This window comes from Rhinopithecus roxellana, chromosome 20 (assembly GCF_007565055.1).
Source record: "Rhinopithecus roxellana isolate Shanxi Qingling chromosome 20, ASM756505v1, whole genome shotgun sequence".
In the NCBI taxonomy this organism is placed as follows: domain Eukaryota; kingdom Metazoa; phylum Chordata; class Mammalia; order Primates; family Cercopithecidae; genus Rhinopithecus; species Rhinopithecus roxellana.
Genome location: NC_044568.1, coordinates 76152395 through 76173608, shown reverse-complemented (window position 1 = coordinate 76173608; position 21214 = coordinate 76152395). Strand labels below are relative to the sequence as shown.

Here is a 21214-nt window from a genome sequence, read left to right as displayed (position 1 = left end):
GACAGCACTTGGCATGCAGTAGGTGCTCAATAGCCTTAGTTATGGAATGAATGGATCATCTGTGCCAGACTCTCTTTCTGACTTGGAGCCCTCCATAACTACATCTTTCTGATTTATTTTAGCATAATTATGGGTAAACATTAATATGCTTATCTTATAAATAAATAAATAAATAAAGCAAAACCTCAGCCGGGTGCAGTGGCTCATGCCTGTAATCCCAAGACTTTGGGAGGCCAAGATGGGTGGATCACTTGAGGTCAGGAGTTGGAGACCAGCCTGGCCAACATGGTGAAACCTCATCTCTACAAAAAATATAAAAACTAGCTGGGAGTGGTGGCAGGTGCCTGTAATCCCAGTTACTTGGGAAGCTGAGGCAGGAGAATCACTTGAATCCGGGAGGTGGAGGCTGCAGTGAGTCGAGATTGCACCACGGCACCACTCCAGCCTGGGTGACAGAGCGAGACTCCGTTTCAAAATCACACACACACACACACACACACACACACGAAAAAAAAAGAAGAAGAAAAGGAAAACGGAAAAGCAAAATTTCAAAAGCCACTGATAACTTCTCGAAACTATCAAGGTCAAGAAGAATAAGGAAAAGACTGAGAAACCATCACAGACCAGAGGAGGCCATGGAAGATGAGACAAATCAATGCAATATGTGTACCTGGATTGGATCCTGGAGCAAAAAAAGACCTTAAAGGAAAAATGAGTGAAAGCCAAATAAGTCTGGAGTTTGGTTAATGGTAACATACCAAGGTCAGTTTCTTAGTGTCCTTAAAAATTTATTTATCTATTATTATTATTTTAAGACAAGGCCACCCAGGCTGGAGTGCTATGGCATGATCATGGCCCACTGGAACCTCAATCTCCCAGGTTCAAGCAATCGTCCTGCTTCAACCTCCCCAGTAGCTGAGACTACAGGCACATGTCACCATGTCCAGCTAAGTTTTGTATTTTTCATAGAGACAGGGTCTCCCTATGTTGCCCAGGCTGGTCTCAAACCCCTGGGCTCAAGCGATCTTCCTGCCTCAGTCTCCCAAAGTGCTGGGGTTATAGGTGTGAGCCACTGTGCCCAGCTAGTCAGCTAGTTTCTTTCTTTCCCTCCCTTCCTCCCCTCATCCCCTCCTATTCTCCTTCCCTCCTTATCTCTCTCTCTCTTTCTTACTCTCTTTCTCTCTCTCTCTCTCTCTCTCTCTCTCTCTCTCTCTCTCTCTCTCTCTCTCTGTTTTCTTGCTCTGTCACCCAGGCTGAAGTACAGTGGCTTAATCTCAGCTTACTGCAACCTCCACCTTCTGGGTTCAAGTGCTTCTTCTGCCTCAGCCTCCCAAGTAGCTGGGATTACAGGCACCCACCACCACACCCGGCTAATTTTTTTTTGTATTTTTAGTAGAGACGAGGTTTCACCACGTGGGCCAGGCTGGTCTCGAACTCCTGACCTCAGGTGATCCTCCTGCCTCAGCCTCCGAAAGTGCTGGGATTACAGGCATGAACCACTGCGCTTGGCCAGCTAGTTTCTTAGTGTTGACAACTGCATCTTGGTGATATAAAATGTTAACAAGGGAAGAAACTGGTGAGGGCCATATGGGGTCTCCCTGTAATATCTTTGTAACTTCTCTATAAATCTAAAATTATTAAAAAATAAGATGTTTATTTATTTATTTATTTATTATTTTTTTGAGACAGAGCCTCGATGTTGCCCAGGCTGGAGTACAGTGGCACGATCCAGCTCACTGCCATCTCCATCTCCTGGATTCAAGCAATTCCCCTGCCTCAGCCTCTCGAGTAGTTGGAATTACAGGTGTCCACCACCACGCCTGGCTAATTTTTGTATTTTTGGTAGAGACGGGGTTTCACCATGTTGGCCAGGCTGGTCTCGAACTCCTGACCTCAGGTGATCTGCCCACCTCACCTCCCAAAGTGCTGGGATTACAGTTGTGAGCCACTGTGCCCGGCCAAGATGTTTATTTTAAAATAAAGCCTGCTAATACTCCCTGGGGAGGGGCGAACACGTCTACTGTTTATTCCACCCAGGACATACATACCAGCATTCAACATGCAGACCAAGGACATGGCTAGCAGTTTGTCTTCAGAAGGCAGTAAGGCCTGACAACAAGGGACACTGTGATGAGAAGCACAGGGGCTCTGAGAGAGCTGGGCACAGACTGGAGGCTCACTGATCTTTCTGAACCTATCTCATGGGCAGGCACAGGCCAGGCAGTTTATATCTCTGCAGGAGGCCAATCTTGGGGCATCCGAAGGGAGGCTCCTGCTGGCGGCTCTGTCTCCAGAGCCACATCCAGAGCCTCCAGAGCAGGAGGCACATGGAGGAGTACTTAGCATCGGAGCTGGACAGAGTTGCATGCAAGTGGCTGTGTGACCTTGGGCAACTGGCTTTGCTTCTCTGAGCCTCAGTTCTCTTACCTATAAAATGGGATTCACTAGGGTCTGCCTTGTGGGACTATTGGGAGGGAGGTCTCGAAGAGGTCAAGTAGAAGGAAGAAGGAGCCTGTGCAGGTGACCATGGGTGTGGGGTGGAGTGGGGGTGAGACATTCCTAAGATGGTGCCTCCCGTCCAGTGATCCAGTGACTTTGAAACACAGTTGGCCTTTAGGTCAATTTCGGAGTTGTTTATGGCTTTCTTTGTTCCTTAGCAGCAACCCCAGATGTGTGATTTCCCCAGCGGTCCCTGCAGAGATGGCCTAGGACCGTCTGGCTGTGGAGGCCATCGCCTACCTGCAGGCAGAATGGCTCCAGGGTGGATCCAATCCCCTCCCACTAAGGCATGTGGGACAGGATCATATGACAGAGATGGGACAGGGAAAGGAGGTGGTGATGGTGATAGTTTTAGGGATAGTGGGTGATATGGTTTGGCTGTGTCCTCGTTCAAATCTCATCTTGAATTGTAGCTCCCATAATTCCCACGTGTTGTGGGAGGGACCCGGTGGGAGGTAATTGAATCATGGGATTGGGTCTTTCCCATGCTGTTCTCATGAGAGTCAACTGAGTAAGTCTCACACGATCTGATGGTTTTATAAAGGGCAGTTCCCCTGCACACGCTCTCTTGCCTGTCTCCATGTAAGACGTGCCTTTATTCCTCCTTCACCTTCCATCATGATTGTGAGGCCTCCCCAGCCATGTGAAACTGTGAGACCATTAAACCTCTTTTTCTTTATAAAATACCCAGTCTCAGGTATGTCTTTATTGGCAGCATGAGAACAGACTAATACAGTGGGACAGTCCCAGAAACACTCACTGGCTGGTCCCTTTATCCCCAAGGGCTCTTCCAGCCCAGGAATCCCTAGTCTGGATGGTGTCTTCCATTAGAACTAGTTCTTGTCAAGACCCCTGGGGCTTACCGGGTACCAGCAGGCGGTAGCTGTGCTGGAAGCTGCAGGCCAGGTGCCGGGCGAGCAACATGGAGGCCATGACCCCTTAAGGGACAGGGATGCCCTTTGCGTGCTGCCACCCTGAAAGAAACCAGAAATGCAGACTTAGTTCCATGAAGACCACTCCCCTCTCAGTCAAAGATCCCATCCCCACCATTTCCCACCTAGTGGAGAAGGTTCTTCTTACATTGTGAAATGCTTGGTTTTTTTTTTTTTTTTTTTTTAGGCGGAGTCTCGCTCTGTCGCCTGGACTGGAGTGCAGTGGCCAGATCTCAGCTCACTGCAAGCTCCGCCTCCCGGGTTTACGCCATTCTCCTGCCTCAGCCTCCCGAGTAGCTGGGACTACAGGCTCCCGCCACCTCGCCTGGCTAGTTTTTGTATTTTTAGTAGAGACGGGGTTTCACCGTGTTAGCCAGGATGGTCTCGATCTCCTGACTTCGTGATCCGCCCGTCTCGGCCTCCCAAAGTGCTGGGATTACAGGCTTGAGCCACCGCGCCCGGCCAAATGCTTGGGTTTTATACTGAATATGCACTTTATATATTAGGCCAGGCACGGTGGCTCACACCTGTCATCTCAGCACATTGGGAGACCAAGGATTTCTTGAGTCCAGGAGTTCCAGACCAGTCTGGGCAGCATAGCAAGATCCCATCTTCACAAAAACTTTAAAAATTAGCTGGGTGTGGTGGTGCATGCCTATAGTCCCAGCTGCTCAGGAGGCTGAGGTGGGAGGATCGCCTAAGCCCAGGAATTTGAGGCTGCAGTGAGCCATAATCGTGCCACTGCTCTCCAGCCTGGGTGACAAAGTGAGACCCTGTTTCAAAAAAAACCCAAAACTATATTACACTGAATACATACTTTAATTCACTTTTTTTTTTTTTTTTTTTTTTTTTGAGATGGAGTCTCATTCTATCGCCCAGGCTGGAGTGCAGTGGCTCGATCTCGGTTCACTGCAACCTCAGCCTCCTGAGTAACTGGGACTACAGGAGCATGCCACCACGCCCAGCTTTTTTTTTTTTCAATAGAGACTGGGTTTCACTATGTTGGCTAGGTTGGTCTTGAACTTCTGACCTCAAGTAATCTGCCTGCCTCGGCCTCCCAAAGTGCTGGGATTATAGGTATGAACCACCGTGTCCAGCCCTGATTGCCATTCTTATTGGGAACCTGGAGCACCCCCTATCCCCTAGTTTGTTTCCTTTTATCATCTCTCCTTTCTCCCTGTTCCCTCTTTCCAGAACATCATTTAAATGTGTTTTCTGTGCATCCTTCTGTTTGTAGATCTTTCTGCTAAAAACCTGTTTTGTTAATTGGCATGTGTATTTTTTACATAAACGATATTGAATCTCAGAACAAAATTTGTATCTTAGAACAGCGACAGCACCATTCACGTGTCATTCCTCTTCATGGACCCTGTTTCCCGAGTCCTTTCTGTGTGATGCGTGCGGCACAAAATGCTTTATATACAGTATGATTAATATTTATTACTATTATTAACATGCACAACTATGCTCCATGGTCTTTTTACAGAGGAGGGAATTGAGGCACAGAGAGGTTAAGTGGTGGATCTGAAAGCAGAACTCAGTTGTGTGTGACCCCAGAGTCAGCAAACCTCACGTTTATGCAACACTTAGCCCAAACACTCCATCAAAATCCCTCTACTTATTTTGCAACAAGTACTCCATTGAGTGCTAACTTTGTACCAAGTACTGTTTCTCAGGCTGGACATACAGGGATGAATGAGGCAGGCCTGGAGCTTACATCCTCATGAGGAACAAAGAGAGTGAAATGAATCATAACATGAAAAGGGCATCATTATGGTGGGGAGAAGCATCTTGAAGGAAAAGTGAAAGGTGCTAGGAGCATGATTTATCAGGCTTCCTTCATGTGCCAGCAACAATGGGGCAGGCATGATTATCCCCATTTTACAGATGAGGAAACTGAGGCTCCAGAAGTGATGTATTTTAACCCATGTTCACTGTAGCATTATTCATAATAGCCAAGAGATAGAAGCAACCTAGACGTCCATTGACAGATGAATGGGAAAAAATATGCCATATCCACACAATGGAATATTATGCGGCCTTAAAAAAGGAGGAAATCCTGTCACATGCTGCAATATGGATGAGCCTGGAAGATACTATGCTAAGTGAAATAAGCCAGTCGCAAAAGATCAGATACTGCATGATTCCTCTCATGTGAAACGTCTAAAGTAGTCAACCTCCTAGAAACAGAAACAGAAGGTTTTACCATGGCCAGATCAGCCTGGCCAACATGGTAAAACCCTGTTTCTACTAAAAATACAAAAATTAGGCACAAGAATCACTTGAACCTGGGAGGCAGAGATGACAGTGAGCTGAGATCGCACCACTGCACTCCAGCCTGGGCGATAGAGTGAGACTCCATCTCACACACACAAAAAAATTAGAAATAGTTTCTCTTGATAAATAAACAATTAATGAGTACTTTGGACAGTAAACAAATGAAAACAATTTATTTTTTGAAAAGAAGCCATATGATTTACCCAGGACACAGCAAGTTGGTGGTAGAGCCAGCATTGGGATTGAGACATATCTGGCTCAGGAATCCTGGCTTGTGCCTAATGCATGGATTTATTGCAAGTTATGACACCTGAAACTTACTCTGTGACAGACCCTGGGGACACAGCCCTCTCCTCATGCAGCCCTGGCTTGGGCTGCCCGACTCTACCCGGCCCCAAAGAGGACAGAAATTCCATCCTGGACCTGGATGAAGATCAAGAGGCTTCTCCCACCCTTCTGCTCCTGTGATGACAGCATATAGGAAGTGCCAACCAGAGGTGATAAATACAGACCTAGAGAGATCCCACAGCTGGAGGGGAGGCCTGAATCCAAGGAGACAGAACAGGGCAAGGAGGAATGACAGGCTGGGTTCAGAGTAGAGGTGCAGGTGCTGGGAAACGCGTGGGTTCAGCAGCACAGGGCAGGGATAGTGTGGAGAATCAGGCACTGAGCCCAGGATGGCAAGTTGGCAGCACGCTCTGGCTGCCCACAGAGCTAAAAGAATGTTGCCTGTATTATTAGAAGGAAAGAGTAAATGAAGGAGGGAGGTGGTTACCACTGATGCATTTGTGTTACGAACATTCATGGTACACCTTCCATGTGCCGGACCCTCCACTGGGTACAAGGGCACACAAAGATCAATTAGAGGCCACCCTTGCCCTCTAAGCATTATCAAGTACTGGGCACTTGCTATGTGCAGGCTCTCAGCTGGTGCTGTAGGACCATCTCATTTCATCCACAGAGCCCTAGGAGGTAGCTCCTAGAAGACAGAGATAGGTCATTATCCTGTCTTCAGGCAACTGAGGTACTATCACGGGTGGGGTGGGGTTGGTGCAGGAAGTATCTTCTGGGGTGTCTGCTCGGCACACCATTCTCCCCATTCTCAGACACTTCCCCATTCCTCTACAGGGGTGTAGACCTGGCCCTACTGGCCGTGGTTGACTAGACGGGGCTGGGCCAGAGTCCTGACAACACCCTCTACCCACTGAGATGAGCCAGCATTCAAACAGGGTCTTTTTTTTTTTTTTTTTTTTTTTTTTTTTAGACAAAAAAGGGCTAGACCAAAGAAAGACTAGAGTGCAGTGGTATGATCATGGCTCACTGCAGCCTTGAACTCCTGGGCTCGAGAGATCCTCCCACCTTAGCCCCGCAAAGTAGCTGGGACTACAGACATGCACCACCATGCCCAGTTAGTTTTTTTTTTTTTTTTTGAGACGGAGTCTTGCTCTGTCGCCCGGGCTGGAGTGCAGTGGCCGGATCTCAGCTCACTGCAAGCTCCGCCTCCCGGGTTCACGCCACTCTCCTGCCTCAGCCTCCCGAGTAGCTGGGACTACAGGCGCCCACCACCTCGCCCGGCTAGTTTTTTTATTTTTAGTAGAGACGGGGTTTCACCATGTTAGCCAGGATGGTCTCGATCTCCTGACCTCGTGATCCGCCCATCTCGGCCTCCCAAAGTGCTGGGATTACAGGCTTGAGCCACCGCGCCCGGCCTAGTTAGTTTTTAAATATATTTTTTTAGAGATGAGGTCTTGCTATGTTGCCCAGGCTGGTCTCAAACTCCTGGACTCAAGTGATCCTCCCACCTTGGCCTTCTAAAGTACTGGGGTTATAGGCATAAGCCACGGTGCCCAGTCTGTGTGAGACGTTCTGAAGGGTACATTACTCCCCTCACTTTGCTCAACCATCTATTGAAGTAGGGTATCTCCCTGTTCAGAGATGATAAAAGGGAGGCTCAGAGAGGTTATGACATGTGGCCTCAGTCATAGGCTTCCCTGAGACTGTCTGACCCCAAAGCCCCTGCCTCTATGCATTGTAACATCAGTTAATCCAGATAATAAAAAAAACCACCTAGCTGTTTTTGTTTTTGAGACAGGGTCTGCCTCTGTCACCCAGGCTGGAGTGCTGTGGTGTAATCTTGGCTCACTGCAACCTCTGCCTCTCCCAGGCTCAGGCCATCCTCCCACCTCCCAAGTACCTGGAACTACAGGAAAAGCCACCACACCCAGCTAATTTTGGTATTTTCAGTAGGGCCAGGTTTTTGTCACCTTGTGCAGGCTGGTCTTGAACTTCTGAGCTCAAGTGATCCGCCTGCCTTGGCCTCCCAAGGTGCTGAGATTACATGCATGAGCCACCATGCCCGGCCCCTAGCTATTGTTCATATGAGGCTTCATGAATAAAAATGACCTAGTTCACAGAATAAATGTTATTGCTTTTCATTAGAGGAAACTTTTTGAAAAAGTATGGGCTTGGAAAGTGTGGTCATGAATTAACTGAGAAACCAAACTCTTTTTTTTTTTGAGACGAAGTCTCACTCTGTTGCCAGGCTGGAGTGCAGTGGCGTGATATCAGCTCACTGCAACCTTTGACTCCCTGGTTCAAGCAATTCTCCTGCCTCAGCCTCCCTAGTAGCTGGGATTACAGGCACGCGCCGCCACACCCAGCTAATTTTTGTATTTTTAGTAGAAACAGGGTTTTACCATGTTGGCCAGGAGGTTCTCGGTCTCCTGACCTTGCGATCCACCTGCCTCGGCCTCCCAAAGCGCTGGAATTACAGGCGTGAGCCACTGCGCACGGCCCAAAACTCTTTTCTTAATAACTCAATGGATTATTTTTTTTTCTATTCTAGGATATCTGACTCAATGCAAGCCTATTAATTTAGCAACACAGTAACTATGTAATTTTTTTTTTCTATCCCAGCATATCCGACTCAATGCAAGCCTATTAATTTAGCAACACAGTAACTATGTAGAAAGTGCAGTTGACGTCTTTCCTTTAAAACCACTTGTCTCAAACAGGGAGCACAGAGGCGATACACAATTCAATTTCCATTAAACATGTTTTTGAAAATCCAAATATCTCAGATAACTCAACATTTGAATATTCTGCAAAAGTGAGAGCCAAACCCACACGCTTTCAATCACAAAATGTCACATTGGAAAATATACCGTGGTGACATTTTGGTGGCCTGCAGTTGAAAATTGACCTTATTACAAAATCTGATCTCTGTTAGACATTAATTCTTAGCACAACATATTTCAAACAATTGGAAGAGTTAATGTCATTAATTCACTCCCTCCCGCCCACTAATTCAATCAGCAAAAGTTAATTAGGCACCTGTTATCAGCAAGGCACTGCATCGTTTAGATATAATCAATCTCTTTCTCTCTCTCTCAGACAGGGTCTCTCTCTGTCGCCCAGGAGTGCAGTGGGGTGATCAGGGCTCACTGCAGCCTCTATCTCCTGGGCTCTAGCATTCTTCCCATCTCGGCCGTCCAAGTAGCTGGGACTACAGGCATTTGCCATCATGCCTGGCTAATTTTTAAAAATTTTTAGTAGAGATGAGGTCTTGCTATGTTGCCCAGGCTGGTCTTGAACTCCTGAGCTCAAGTGATCCTCTTATCTTGGACTCCCAAAAGGCTGGGATTACAGGCATGAGCCACTGCTCCCGGCCAATGCATCACTTCTCTTAGGAGAAACTAAGATGGATAAATTGCTTTCTTTCTGAAGCTCATAATTTAGCGGCAGAGAACTATGAGCGGAAAAAAAAGGAAGAATTTAATGTACTAGGCTGCTTTACCCATCATGTGAATAATTTCTTAAAATAACCCAGCATGGGCCGGGCGCGGTGGCTCAAGCCTGTAATCCCAGCACTTTGGGAGGCCGAGATGGGTGGATCGCGAGGTCAGGAGATCGAGACCATCCTGGCTAACACGGCGAAACCCCGTCTCTACTAAAAAATACAAAAAACTAGCCGGGCGAGTTGGCGGGTGCCTGTAGTCCCAGCTACTTGGGAGGCTGAGGCAGGAGAATGGCGTAAACCCGGGAGGCGGAGCTTGCAGTGAGCTGAGATCCGGCCACTGCACTCCAGCCTGGGCGACAGAGCGAGACTCCGTCTCAAAAAAAAAAAAAAAAAAAAAAAAAAAAAAAAAAAAAAAAAAAAAAATAACCCAGCATGATATGTACATAAAAATTTTCCAGTTCACTGTCAACAACAAATTCTGCGTAAGATAGAACAGAATCACGATTATTTTGCTGGTGTGAGTGATGTGCTAAGGGAACATGGGGAGAGTCATTCTGGCTGGGATGACAATGTCAGGGAGTTGTTGCCTGAGCTGCACCTTCAGAATTAGGAGATTTCAGAAAGCAAAGAAGAAAACAGGGATAAGGCAAGTGCTCAGAGGTGTATGATGACACGGAGTAGCTAAGGATCCTGGTGCATAGCAAGGGTGGTTGTGGTATGAAATCATAGAGCACTGGGAGGAAAGGTGAAGGTGCAGTCAGCTGGAGCTAACTGCGGGCAACAATTTCTAGGCTGATCTTGATTGATAGGACCCTCTGGAGAACTTCTCAAAGGGAGGAGGGAGCCCAGCTGCTCTAGTTGCATCCAGAAGGGTATGTGCTCCAGCAAAGGATACAATCAACAAAGTGAAGAGGCAACCCACAGAACAAGAGAAAATTTTTACAAACTTCTCCCCGACGAGGGATTAATAACCAGAATATACAAAGGAGCTCAAACAACTCTATAGAAAAAAAAAAATCTCATAATTCGATCAAAAAATGGACAAAAGATTTGAATAGACATTTCTCAAAAGAAGACATACAAACGGCAAACAAGCATATGAAAAGGTGCTTGACATCACGGATCATCAGAGAAGGCAAATCAAAACTATAAAGAGCTACCATCTCACCCAGTTAAAACGGCTTATGCCCAAAAGACAGGCAATAACAAATGCTGGAGAGGATGTGGAGCAAAGGGCACCCTTGTACATTGTTAGTGGGAATGTAAACTAGTACCACCACTATGGAGAACAGTTGGAGGTTCCTCAAAAAACTAAAAATTGAGCTACCATACGATCCAGGAATCCCACTGCTGGGTAAATACACAAAAGAAAGGAACTCAGTATATCGAAGAGATATCTGCACTCCTACGTTTGTTGCAGCACTGCTTACAATAGCTAAGATTTGGAAGCAACTTGAGTGTCCAATAACACATGAATGGATAAAGAAAATGTGGTTCATACACACAATGAAGTACTATTCAGCCATAAAAAGAATGAGACCCAGGCCGGGTGTGGGGGCTCACACCCGTAATCCCAGCACTTTGGGAGGTTGAGGCAGGTGGATCACCTGAGGCCAGGAGTCTGAGACCAGCCTGGCTAATATGGCGAAACTCCATCTCTACAAAAAACAAAAATCAGCTGGGTGTGGTGGCCCATGCCTGTAGTCCCAGCTACTAGGGAGGCTGAGGGAGGAGAATCACTTGAACCCGGGAGGCGGAGGTTGCAGTGAGCAGAGATGGCGCCACTGCACTCCAGCCTGGGTGACAGACTGAGACTCTGTCTCAGGAAAAAAAAAAAAAAAAAAAAAAAAAGAAAGAAAGAAAAGAAAAAAAAAAAAAAAAGAAGAAGAATGAGATCTAGTCATTTGCAACAATATGGATGGAACTGGAGATCATTATGTTAAGTGAAAAAAGCCAGGCACTCAAAGACAAGCAGCGCGTATTCTCACTTATTTGTGGGATCTAAAAATCAAATCAATTGAATTCATGGGCGTAGAGAGAGTAGAAGGATGAGTACCAGAGGCTGGGAAGGGTAGTTAGGGGTCGAATGGGAGATAGACAAAAGAAAATAGAAAGAATACACAGAAGGGTCTGTGTTTAGGCAGGCTCCCAGGGAGGGGCAGGGAGCATGCCCTCAGCATGTCAATGAGATGCTGGGGTCATTGAGCTGGGGAGGGGGCTCTCGAGGCAGGTATATTGGAGGGCACCCACTGGGTTGGGAGTTGATGAGAAGAAGGCAGGGATTAGCTCCTAAACCCTCAGTCCCAGAGTTGTCATGGCCTTTTAAGAATTATGAGTTCCTCAAAAAGTTAAGCATATAATGACTACTACATGACCCAGCAAATCCACCCCTAAGTATTAGGTTGGTGCAAAAGTAAATGACTTTGCATCAACCCAAAGAATTGAAAATAGAGACTCAAACAAATAGTCATAGCAGCACTATTCGCAATCACTGAACGGTGGAAAAAACCCAGATGACCGTCAACGGATGAATGAACAAGCAAAACGTGGTCTATCCTTACAATGGACTATTATTCAGTCATAAAAAGGAATGACGTTCTGATACATGCTACAACATGGATAAATCTCAAAATATTTTTTATGCTATATGAATGAATGCAGAGGTAAAAGGCCCTATAGTCTATGAATCCATTTATAGGAACCTTCAAGAGTAGGTAAATCCATAAAGACAGAAAATAGGCCGGGCGCGGTGGCTCAAGCCTGTAATCCCAGCACTTTGGGAGGCCGAGATGGGTGGATCACGAGGTCAGGAGATCGAGACCATCCTGGCTAACACGGTGAAACCCCGTCTCTACTAAAAATACAAAAACTAGCCGGGCGAGGTGGTGGGCGCCTGTAGTCCCAGCTACTCGGGAGGCTGAGGCAGGAGAATGGCGTAAACCCGGGAGGCGGAGCTTGCAGTGAGCTGAGATCTGGCCACTGCACTCCAGTCCGGGCGACAGAGCGAGACTCCGCCTCAAAAAAAAAAAAAAAAAAAAAAAAGAAAGAAAGAAAATAAATTAGTGGTTGTCAGGGGCCTGGGAGGAATAAGAGGTGACTGCTTAATGGTTACCAGGCTCTCTGGGGTGATGAAAAAGATCTGGAATTAGATAGTGGTGGTGGCTGCTTAGCATTGCGGATGATCTAAAAGGGTCTGAATTTTCACTTAAAAAGGTTAATATTATGTTTATCTTAATAAAAATGAAAAAGAGCCAGGCGCAGTGGCTCACACCTATAATCCTAGCACTTTGGGAGGCCGAGACCTGAGTGGGCAGATCACCTGACGTCGGGAGTTCGAGACCAGCCTGACCAAAGTGGAGAAACCCCGTTTTTACCAAAAATGCAAAATCAGCTGGGTGCAGTGGCAAACGCCTGTAATCCCAGATACTTGGGAGGCTGAGGCAGGAGAATCGCTTGGACCCGGTAGGAGGAGATTGCAGTGAGCCGAGATTGTGCCACTGTACTCCAGCCTGGGCAACAGAGTGAGACTCTATCTCAAAAAAAAAAAAAAAAAAAAAAAAGAAAAGGAAGAAAGAAAAAGAAAAAGAGAGTATGGAGTTGGCTCTCTTTTGTAGATGGGAAGAGAGAGGAGCAAAAAAGTGCACGTAGAGTAATGACGCACTCTGATCACACAGACTTACTGTTGAATTTCCACCTGCTACAGGCTGTGGGACCCCAAGCTTGCCACTTTTTTTCTTTTTTTCCTGAGACAAGGTGTGGCTGTGTTGCCCAAGCTGGAGTGCAGTGGTGCCGTCTCGGCAACCTCTGGCTCCCAGGCTCAAGTGATCCTCCCATTTCAGCCTACTGAGTAGCTGGGACTGTAGACACATGCCACCACACCTGGCTAATTTTTGTATTTCTTTTTTGGAGAGATGGGGTTTCCCTATGTTGCCCAGGCTGATCTCGAACTCCCGGGCTCAAGCAATCCTCCCACCTTGGCCTCCCAAAGTGCTGGGATGACAAGTGTGAACCACCATGCCTGGCCAAGAGAAGTTAATTTTCTGTGCAGTATTAAAATGGCAAACAAATGTTACAACACATGCCAGTGCTGGCCAGTGAGTACCGCCCATTTGGAGCAGTGAACAAAAAGACTTTACAGCCTCTTTTAGGTTTACTTAACTTATTTTTTATTTTTCATTATTTTTTGACCTGTTAGCAGGAAGCACTCTTTTCAGGTTTTTAGGGGGAAAAAAATGTGATAGATTAATGATGTCTGTTATGTGCACCATAATAGATAATTAGGATATGTGGGTTGTGCATAGAGGTGGCATTTGAGCTTGGGTTTTAGAATGTAAAGCTAGGGGCTGGGAACGGTTACTCACACCTGGAGTCCCAGCACTTTGGGAGGCTGAGGCGGATGGATCACCTGAGGTCAGGAGTTCAAGACCAGCCTGGCCAAAATGGTGAAATCCTGTCTCTACTAAAAACACAAAAATTAGCCGCGCGTGGTGGCAGGTGCCCGTAATCCCAGCTACTGGGAGGCTGAGACAGGAGAATTGCTTGAACCCAGGAGGTGGAGGTTGCAGTGAGCCTAGATTGTGCCATTGTACTCCAGCCTGGGTGACAGAGCAAGATTCCGTCTCAAAAAAATAAAAAAATAAAAAAAAAAAATAATATAAAGCTTGGATCCAAACCACCACCCTATCTTAGGTACTTGTATAACAGGGTGAAACTTACAAAAACTCTCTGAGCCTCAGTTTCCTGATTCGTAGATTAGAGACAGTGCCTCTCTCACTGCAGGGTTGTGCTGGGAATTAGGAATAACGGATGAACACATCCTGGACAATCATAGGCACACAAGTCATTTGCATTTACTCTGTCCCTGACTTGCTCCTGTCTTATACTTTCTGCTGAAGATGTAATCATTGATTCTAGAGCCCCATGGTCTGAGATTGCTGGAGATTTCTGGAGTTGCCAAGGAAAGAGGCCCCACAGATAGGCATACTTTCCCTGCAGGCTTGCACTGCAAACCCCAGAGGCAGGCTGCCACAAGGGAAGGCTCTCTTTCTCAGTATAGATGTGTGCAGCATCAACAATGATAGAAGGGCGCTGGGTGCCCAGGGTTCCAGTATATCCCTGCTTGTGGGCAAGTCTCCAACACACTCTTGCCATCACCCTTCTCCTGGATGAAGGCAATGATATCCTAAATGGCCTCTTGGCTTCCTTTCTTGCTCTTATTTTATTTTTTTGAGAGACGGGGTCTTACTCTGCCCAGGCTGGAGTGCAGTGGTGTGATCTTGGCTCACTGCAAGCTCTGCCTTCCTGTTCAAGTGATTCTCCTGCCTCAGTTTCCTGAGTAGCTGGGATTACAGGTGCACACCACCACACCTGGCTAATTTTTGCACCATGTTGGCTAGGCTGGTCTTGAACGCCTGATCTCAAGTGATCTGCTGGCCTTGGCCTCCCAGAGTGCTTGGATTACAGGCATGAGCCACCTTGCCTGGCTGGATCACATTGTTTCTAAGGCCCGTTCGGACTCTGAGAAACACCTGGCAAGCGTGCTAAGAGTTCTACATTACTGAGAATTTGCCACAACATTTTCCCAAGCTTTGCTCCTACCTGGAAGTGGCATTAGTATCTCCCTGTTTGATTCTACCAGGCCCTTTGCAATCTGCTGGACCCTGGATATGCACAACTGGGGAAACAAGCGGGTGAAGGAGGCTTGATTGAGAAGGGAGGTGCTTTCAGAGCACTGGCATGCCATGAAGTTGTGACCAAGGAGGTTGGAGAAAGCTGCAAATCTGAAGTGACAGCAGGTTGGCTGCTGGCCCTCCTGGTCTCTGAGACCCCCAATCTCCCCCGTGCATTTCCCGAACCATGCACTACCCTTCCTTTGAGCTCTTATTTCTCATATGACTTGTTTACTTAACATTTTTGTTGAAATCAACTTGCTTTTTCAAGTTAGAAAAGTAATTTCCCTAGAATCCTTTCCAATTGCTACCTTCTGGCCGGGTGCGGTGGCTCATGCCTGTAATCCCAGAATTTTGGGAGACCGAGGCAGGTGGATTAGCTGAGGCCAGGCGTTTGAGACTAGCGTGGCTAACATGGTGAAACCCCCGTCTCTATGAAGAAAAATGTAACAGATAAAAAAATCCTAATTGCTACCTTCCCCCCTCAAATTTTATTTGCTACAAAGGCGACTGGGAAAAGAACATAATAAAATAAAAGCAAGTTATTCAATTAAAAGCCAGACAGAGTTGACTGTCCAAGGCTACAGCCCCAGGCCTGGCCCTCTCCTTTCCCTAGAGACTGGCAGAGAGCAGACAGGTGTTAAAGGCAGACGGGTATCGCATGGGGACCTTTTCCTTGACATGGTCAGAACTGAAAGAGAAATTTAAATCAACCAGTAAATCAAACAGAATAGGAATTGTCAGGGTACGTAGCAAACACTGCTAATTCTCGTTTCAGCCGTGCAGTGGGCCTGAAGTAAGTTCTATTCCTTACTGTGTTGTGTCTCAGTCAAAACAAGTTAAAACCCTGGTCTAGCCAGACAGTGAGCTCTTCAGTCCCACCCACCTCTCCTCGTCCCTTTTCTTTTGATTAAAATGCTAATTAGCTCTCTCTGCTTCTTTCATGTGTCTGGTGCATTGCGGGGAGGGGCTCAATGAGCTAAGACACCGAGTTCAATGTTTAAATTAATAAAGTGAGAGGGATTCAGGTGAAAGTGGAAACAAATTCTTCCACTTTGCTCTGGAGAAAGAATAATCATAGTAAAAGTACCAGCTCCTGTTTATTTTTTTTATTTTTTATTTTTTATTTATTTTTTTTTTTTGAGACGGAGTCTCGCTCTGTCGCCCAGGCTGGAGTGCAGTGGCCAGATCTCAGCTCACTGCAAGCTCTGCCTCCCGGGTTCACGCCATTCTCCTGCCTCAGCCTCCTGAGTAGCTGGGACTACAGGCGCCCGCCACCTCGCCCGGCTAGTTTTTTTTTTTTTTGTATTTTTTAGTAGAGACGGGGTTTCACCATGTTAGCCGGGATGGTCTCGATCTCCTGACCTTGTGATCCGCCCGTCTCGGCCTCCCAAAGTGCTGGGATTACAGGCTTGAGCCACCGCACCCGGCCCCAGCTCCTGTTTATTTACTTACTGTTCACCTACTACACGCAATAGACCTTCCATGGGTCCTTCGGGTGATCTGCAGGATTGGACTTATAAAACCGGTTCAGAAGCCTAAAAGGCTTGTTCAAGGTCTTAGAGCTCAAAAGCCAGAAATCTCTAGTCTTCGCTGCACCTGATGCTCGCTCACTGGAAGCTAACCCTTGAGTCAAAGCTCCACCCAGACCAAGGAGGTGGGAGTCTCACAGGTGTGACCTGGGCATCGGGGGAGCTCTGGAGGCTCAGAGGCTGAGAACTACCATTAATTACCTTAAAGGGTGGACTGTGGGCCCTGCTTACGACCACAGGTCGGCGTGATCCTCAAATCCCTGGAGTTGGAGGTCAAACATTCCAGCGATACAGGGAGAAAAAAGCCTGTGGTGGCCACTGGTGGAGGCGGAGTGCGAGGTGCTGGATATGAAACTGCTTCTTCCCGGCCTCTCCCCAATCTTGCATCCTTCAAAATGATCTTACCCCCAGACTAGCCATCCCTGGCCTCTCACTGACCTGCCGTAGAACCTCAGGCACATTAACCTCTCTGTGCCTCAGTTTCCTGATCTGTAAAATGGGAGTAATAGCAATTGGAACTATTTCGTGGGCTGGCAGAGGTCCTTGCTGTTTCCCCAGCCCCAGAGCAGTGCCTGGCTGCAAACAATCATTGAATAAACAGTAAATACTCAACAAGCAACCTACGAAGATGGCGTCTGACTCACCTTTCTACTCCGCAGCTTCCCAGGTCCTGTGAACACGAACTCTTTACATGCATCAATGGTTAGATATGGACCCCCTAGATCTCTCTAGAAAAGACCCTGCCTCTCATTTTCCTATCAGCCGTTAGGACCAAGACAAAAGTGCTGGCAGATGCTGGGGACATTCCTTTCCCATCTGCAGCCCCAGCTGCTGGCTTCTCTGCAGACTCAACCGGGACACAAAGACACACTCAGCCAAGTGCACTTCGGTTGTCAAGGCCAGGGGTCGCCATGGCAACCCATAAAGCCAGAGCCCTGGGCCTCTGCAGACGGGGCTAACAGGGCCCCATTCAGGGGCGGTGGCACAGGGACAGAGGCTTTATCTCACATCCAGCTTTCTCATCAGACTTCAGCTGCAACAGCCTCTTCTGACTTTCCCCTCGGCATGGGCCCCAGCCCTCTCTCCCTGCAGGCATGACTTCCTATCATCTGCCTCTTGGGCATCATAAAATCATCAGTGACTTGTATAGGGAGACAGGAATACTGCTCTTGGAAACAGGCAAGTGTCTATTCCTGAGAAAAACTGAGAATGATGTTGGGAAAGTAACATGAGCCAGAAATTGGGTCTTAAGTGTGGCTGGGCCGTATATATTATCTAGGCAAGTTGCTGAACTCATCAGGGCCTTAGTTTCTGCATCTGTAAAACGGGAAGAATGAAATTTATTTGTGAAGTCAGGAGGCACTCAACTGGCTTACGGTCAATTGAAGAAAGTACACAAGATGTAGAAAAGATGCCTGTTGCAGGCCATTTTCTGTTTCCAAAGAGCTCTTTAAAACTGTGCATTTTGGCTGGGTGCGATGGCTCATGCCTGTAATCCCAGCACTTTGGGAGGCCGAGGCAGGCGGATCACCTGAGGTCAAAAGTTCGAGACCAGCCTGGCCAACATGGTGAAATCCCAACTCTACTAAAAATACAGAAATCAGCTGAGCGTGGTGGCAGGTGCCTGTAGTCCCAGCTACTCGGGAGGCTGAGGCAGAAGAATTGCTTGAACCTGGGAAGCGAATGTTGCAGTGAGTCGAGATCATGCCACTGCACTCCCGTCTGGTGACAAGAATGAAACTCCATCTCAAAAATAAGTAAATGAATAAACAAAAATTGTGAACAACTTCTTCTCCTCCTCCTCCTCCGCCTCCTCCTCCTCCTCCTTCTCCTTCTCCTCCTTCTCCTCTCCTTCTTCTTTTTAGACAGAGAGAGACAAGGTCTCACTATGTTTCCCAGGCTGGACTTGAAGTTAGTAAAGGCACTTCTTCTATGGCCTGATGAGCTGCTAAAGACTATTGGCACATGCGGTGGCCCTGCTACCAGCCTGAACATCCATATTTCGTAAGAAAGAAGCTGGTCTGCCTCAACCTCTTTCATCCTCTTGCCCCTGTCCTCTCTGCCCACCTCCATCAGGAATCCAGGGAGCATGAACACATCATTGCTAGCAGGCAGGTAGTTACCCAGCCTGTGACAAAATGGGAGAGAAAAATGAACAGACAGGGCTTCAAATCCAAGCCTCTGAATGTGAGACACAGAGAGCCTTTATTCTGGATGTAGGAAATAATATGGAAAGAAACATCTGCAAAAGGATAAGCTAGTTTTGGATTTCTAATCCTACAAGGGAGAAGGAGTGAAAGAATGGAATTGGCTTAGAAAGGATGCTTGTACCCATGCTGAGGTAGCTACCCGGGCCAACGCCACAGAAGGTCCGGCTTATAAAATCTGTTTGTTCAGTTCAATAAATGCTTTCTGCACACCTGTGCTGAGTCCCAGAGATTCCTTGGTAAACAAGGACACGTCCTGCTGTGTTCTGTGGGACCTTCTGTTCCCGTGGGGCGGTTCAACAAGCAGCAAACAAATCAGGTCGGCGTGATTGGAGGAAACGCACTTCCCGTTCAGAGAAAACAAACCACTTTCACGGACTCCAGAAACTGCTAAATACGCAAAAATCACAGCATATAACAAGTGAAACATTTATATCTCCTTCAAGGACCACACAGTTCCAGACTTGGAAACACTTTGTTGGTGGCTGGAGTCAAGCTGTGTGCCTGGCAGCATTCCTACATTCACTTGCAAAGACCTTAACTTTTCTGTAATTCAAAGTATCTTTCATTTATGCCTGTGTGTGTAGGTATCTGCTCTGATTTTATGAATGAATGCCAACCATGTCAAGGTTTCACATACACCATCTTATCTACTCCTGGGAGACAGATACTTCTATTCCCATTGTTCAAGGTGGTATAAGGAGGCCTCTAAAACCCTGCCCCTTGACTGAGGCTGCTATTTATGGTCATCTTCCCAAAGGCAGGAGCTGGCTCGGGGACCTCAAAGACCAGCTCTGGGAAGCATGTACCTGGAGGATGCCCTCCGTTTCCAGGGTCCAGAATAGTGCCTGGCTATTGTAGGTGCTAAAAACACTTGTTGAATTCAATCATGGAGTTTCAGCCCTATACTCCGACAACCGCAGGAACTGAACTAAAAAGCAATCTCTGAGGCCCATCCGTCAGATTAATGCAATGTTTCTCAAACTTTTTTTCATTGTCATTCCCCTAAAGATTCTTTATTAGCTACATACCCCATGAAATTTTAATTCCACAGATAAATTATACATCTGCTTATGTATTGTATTTTATACCTGTACTTTATTCATAAAGAGTAACATTTATTTTCTTCCCCATAAATCAGTGTTTACTGTCTTGGGAATACTGATCCCACTAAGAATGCAGGGATTAAGCGCACACCTGCCATGTGCCAGTTGCTGGGTTGGACATTTGTTCTGTTTCATCTTATTCCATTCTTGCAACAGTATTACACAGTATGCATCACCAACCCTATAAGACTGTGGATGAGACTGAGGTTCAGAGACGGTTGTGGCTTATCCTGCTTGTCAATGGCAGAGCCAGTCTTCAAACTCAGGTCTGTAAGGCTTTAAAGCTAGTGCTGTTCTGTTTCCTTGCACAGAGAAATAACATGCCCAAGCTCACCTCGTGGAGAAGAGGTGATCTGGGACCAGACGTGTAATCTCAACACTTTGGGAGGCCAAGGTGAGAGGATCGCTTGAGCCCAGGAGATTGAGATCAGCCTGGGTGACAGAGCGAGACCCCATCTCTAAAAGAAAAAAAAAAAAGAGGTGATTTGGGATTTTAATTCTTATATTAGTTCTTCTGATTCCAACTTCAGTTTCTTTTTACCCAATACATTGCCTCAAAAATATCTTTAGGCTACTTGACAAACTCACTGGGTATAAAAATCAGTGTCTTGGACTACCTCAAGAGGGAAAGGAATAGAAAAGGGACAGAAAGAGGTGCCTGATGGATTGATTGGGAGACTTTGGTCTACGCTAGAGCACCAGGGTCAGAGTGTAGTTAATGTAACATAGAAATCAATTCACTGGGCTGTCACTTGCTGCTCTGGTTTGGTTTGGAGTCACAATGAAGGCACGGGTAGTTTGATCTAAGGCAGTACTGCCCAACAGAAATATAACACAAACTTTCAATGCAAACCACATAGGTAATTTTACATTTTCTGGTAGCCATATGAAAAAAGCAAAAACAGTGGCAACCAATTTTATTCATGTATCTTATTTAACCCATTGTATCTAAAATGTAATAATTTTGATACATAATCAATGTACTTATTATTATTATTATTGAGATGGAGTTTTGCTGTTGTTGCCAGGCTGGAGTGCAGTGGCACAATCTTGGCTCACTGCAACCTCCGCCTCCCAGGTTCAAGCAATTCTCCCGCCTCAGCCTCCCGAGTAGCTGGGATTACAGGTGTGTGCCATCACCCCTGGCTAATTTTTGTATTTTTAGGAGAGACAAAGTTTCACCATGTTGGTCAGGCTGGTCTCAAACTCCTGACCTCAAGTGATCCACCCGCCTCGGCCTCCCAAAAGCACTG

At 46.7% G+C, this 21214-nt stretch overlaps 1 protein-coding gene across 3 annotated transcripts in view; it reads right to left on the bottom strand.

Moving 5' to 3' along the window:
* Positions 1–21214, bottom strand: part of ABAT (4-aminobutyrate aminotransferase) — a 110066-nt gene that overhangs the window by 46147 nt on the left and 42705 nt on the right. For 2 of the 3 annotated variants that reach the window (XM_010383641.2, XM_010383643.2), the window contains exon 2: positions 3363–3473. In XM_010383641.2, the coding sequence (XP_010381943.1) occupies positions 3363–3432 (70 nt within the window). In that variant the 5' untranslated portion in view covers positions 3433–3473. Of the gene's footprint in view, positions 1–3362; positions 3474–20295; positions 20405–21214 lie in introns of those variants that run through there. The other variant, XM_030925284.1, reaches the window with a different exon arrangement.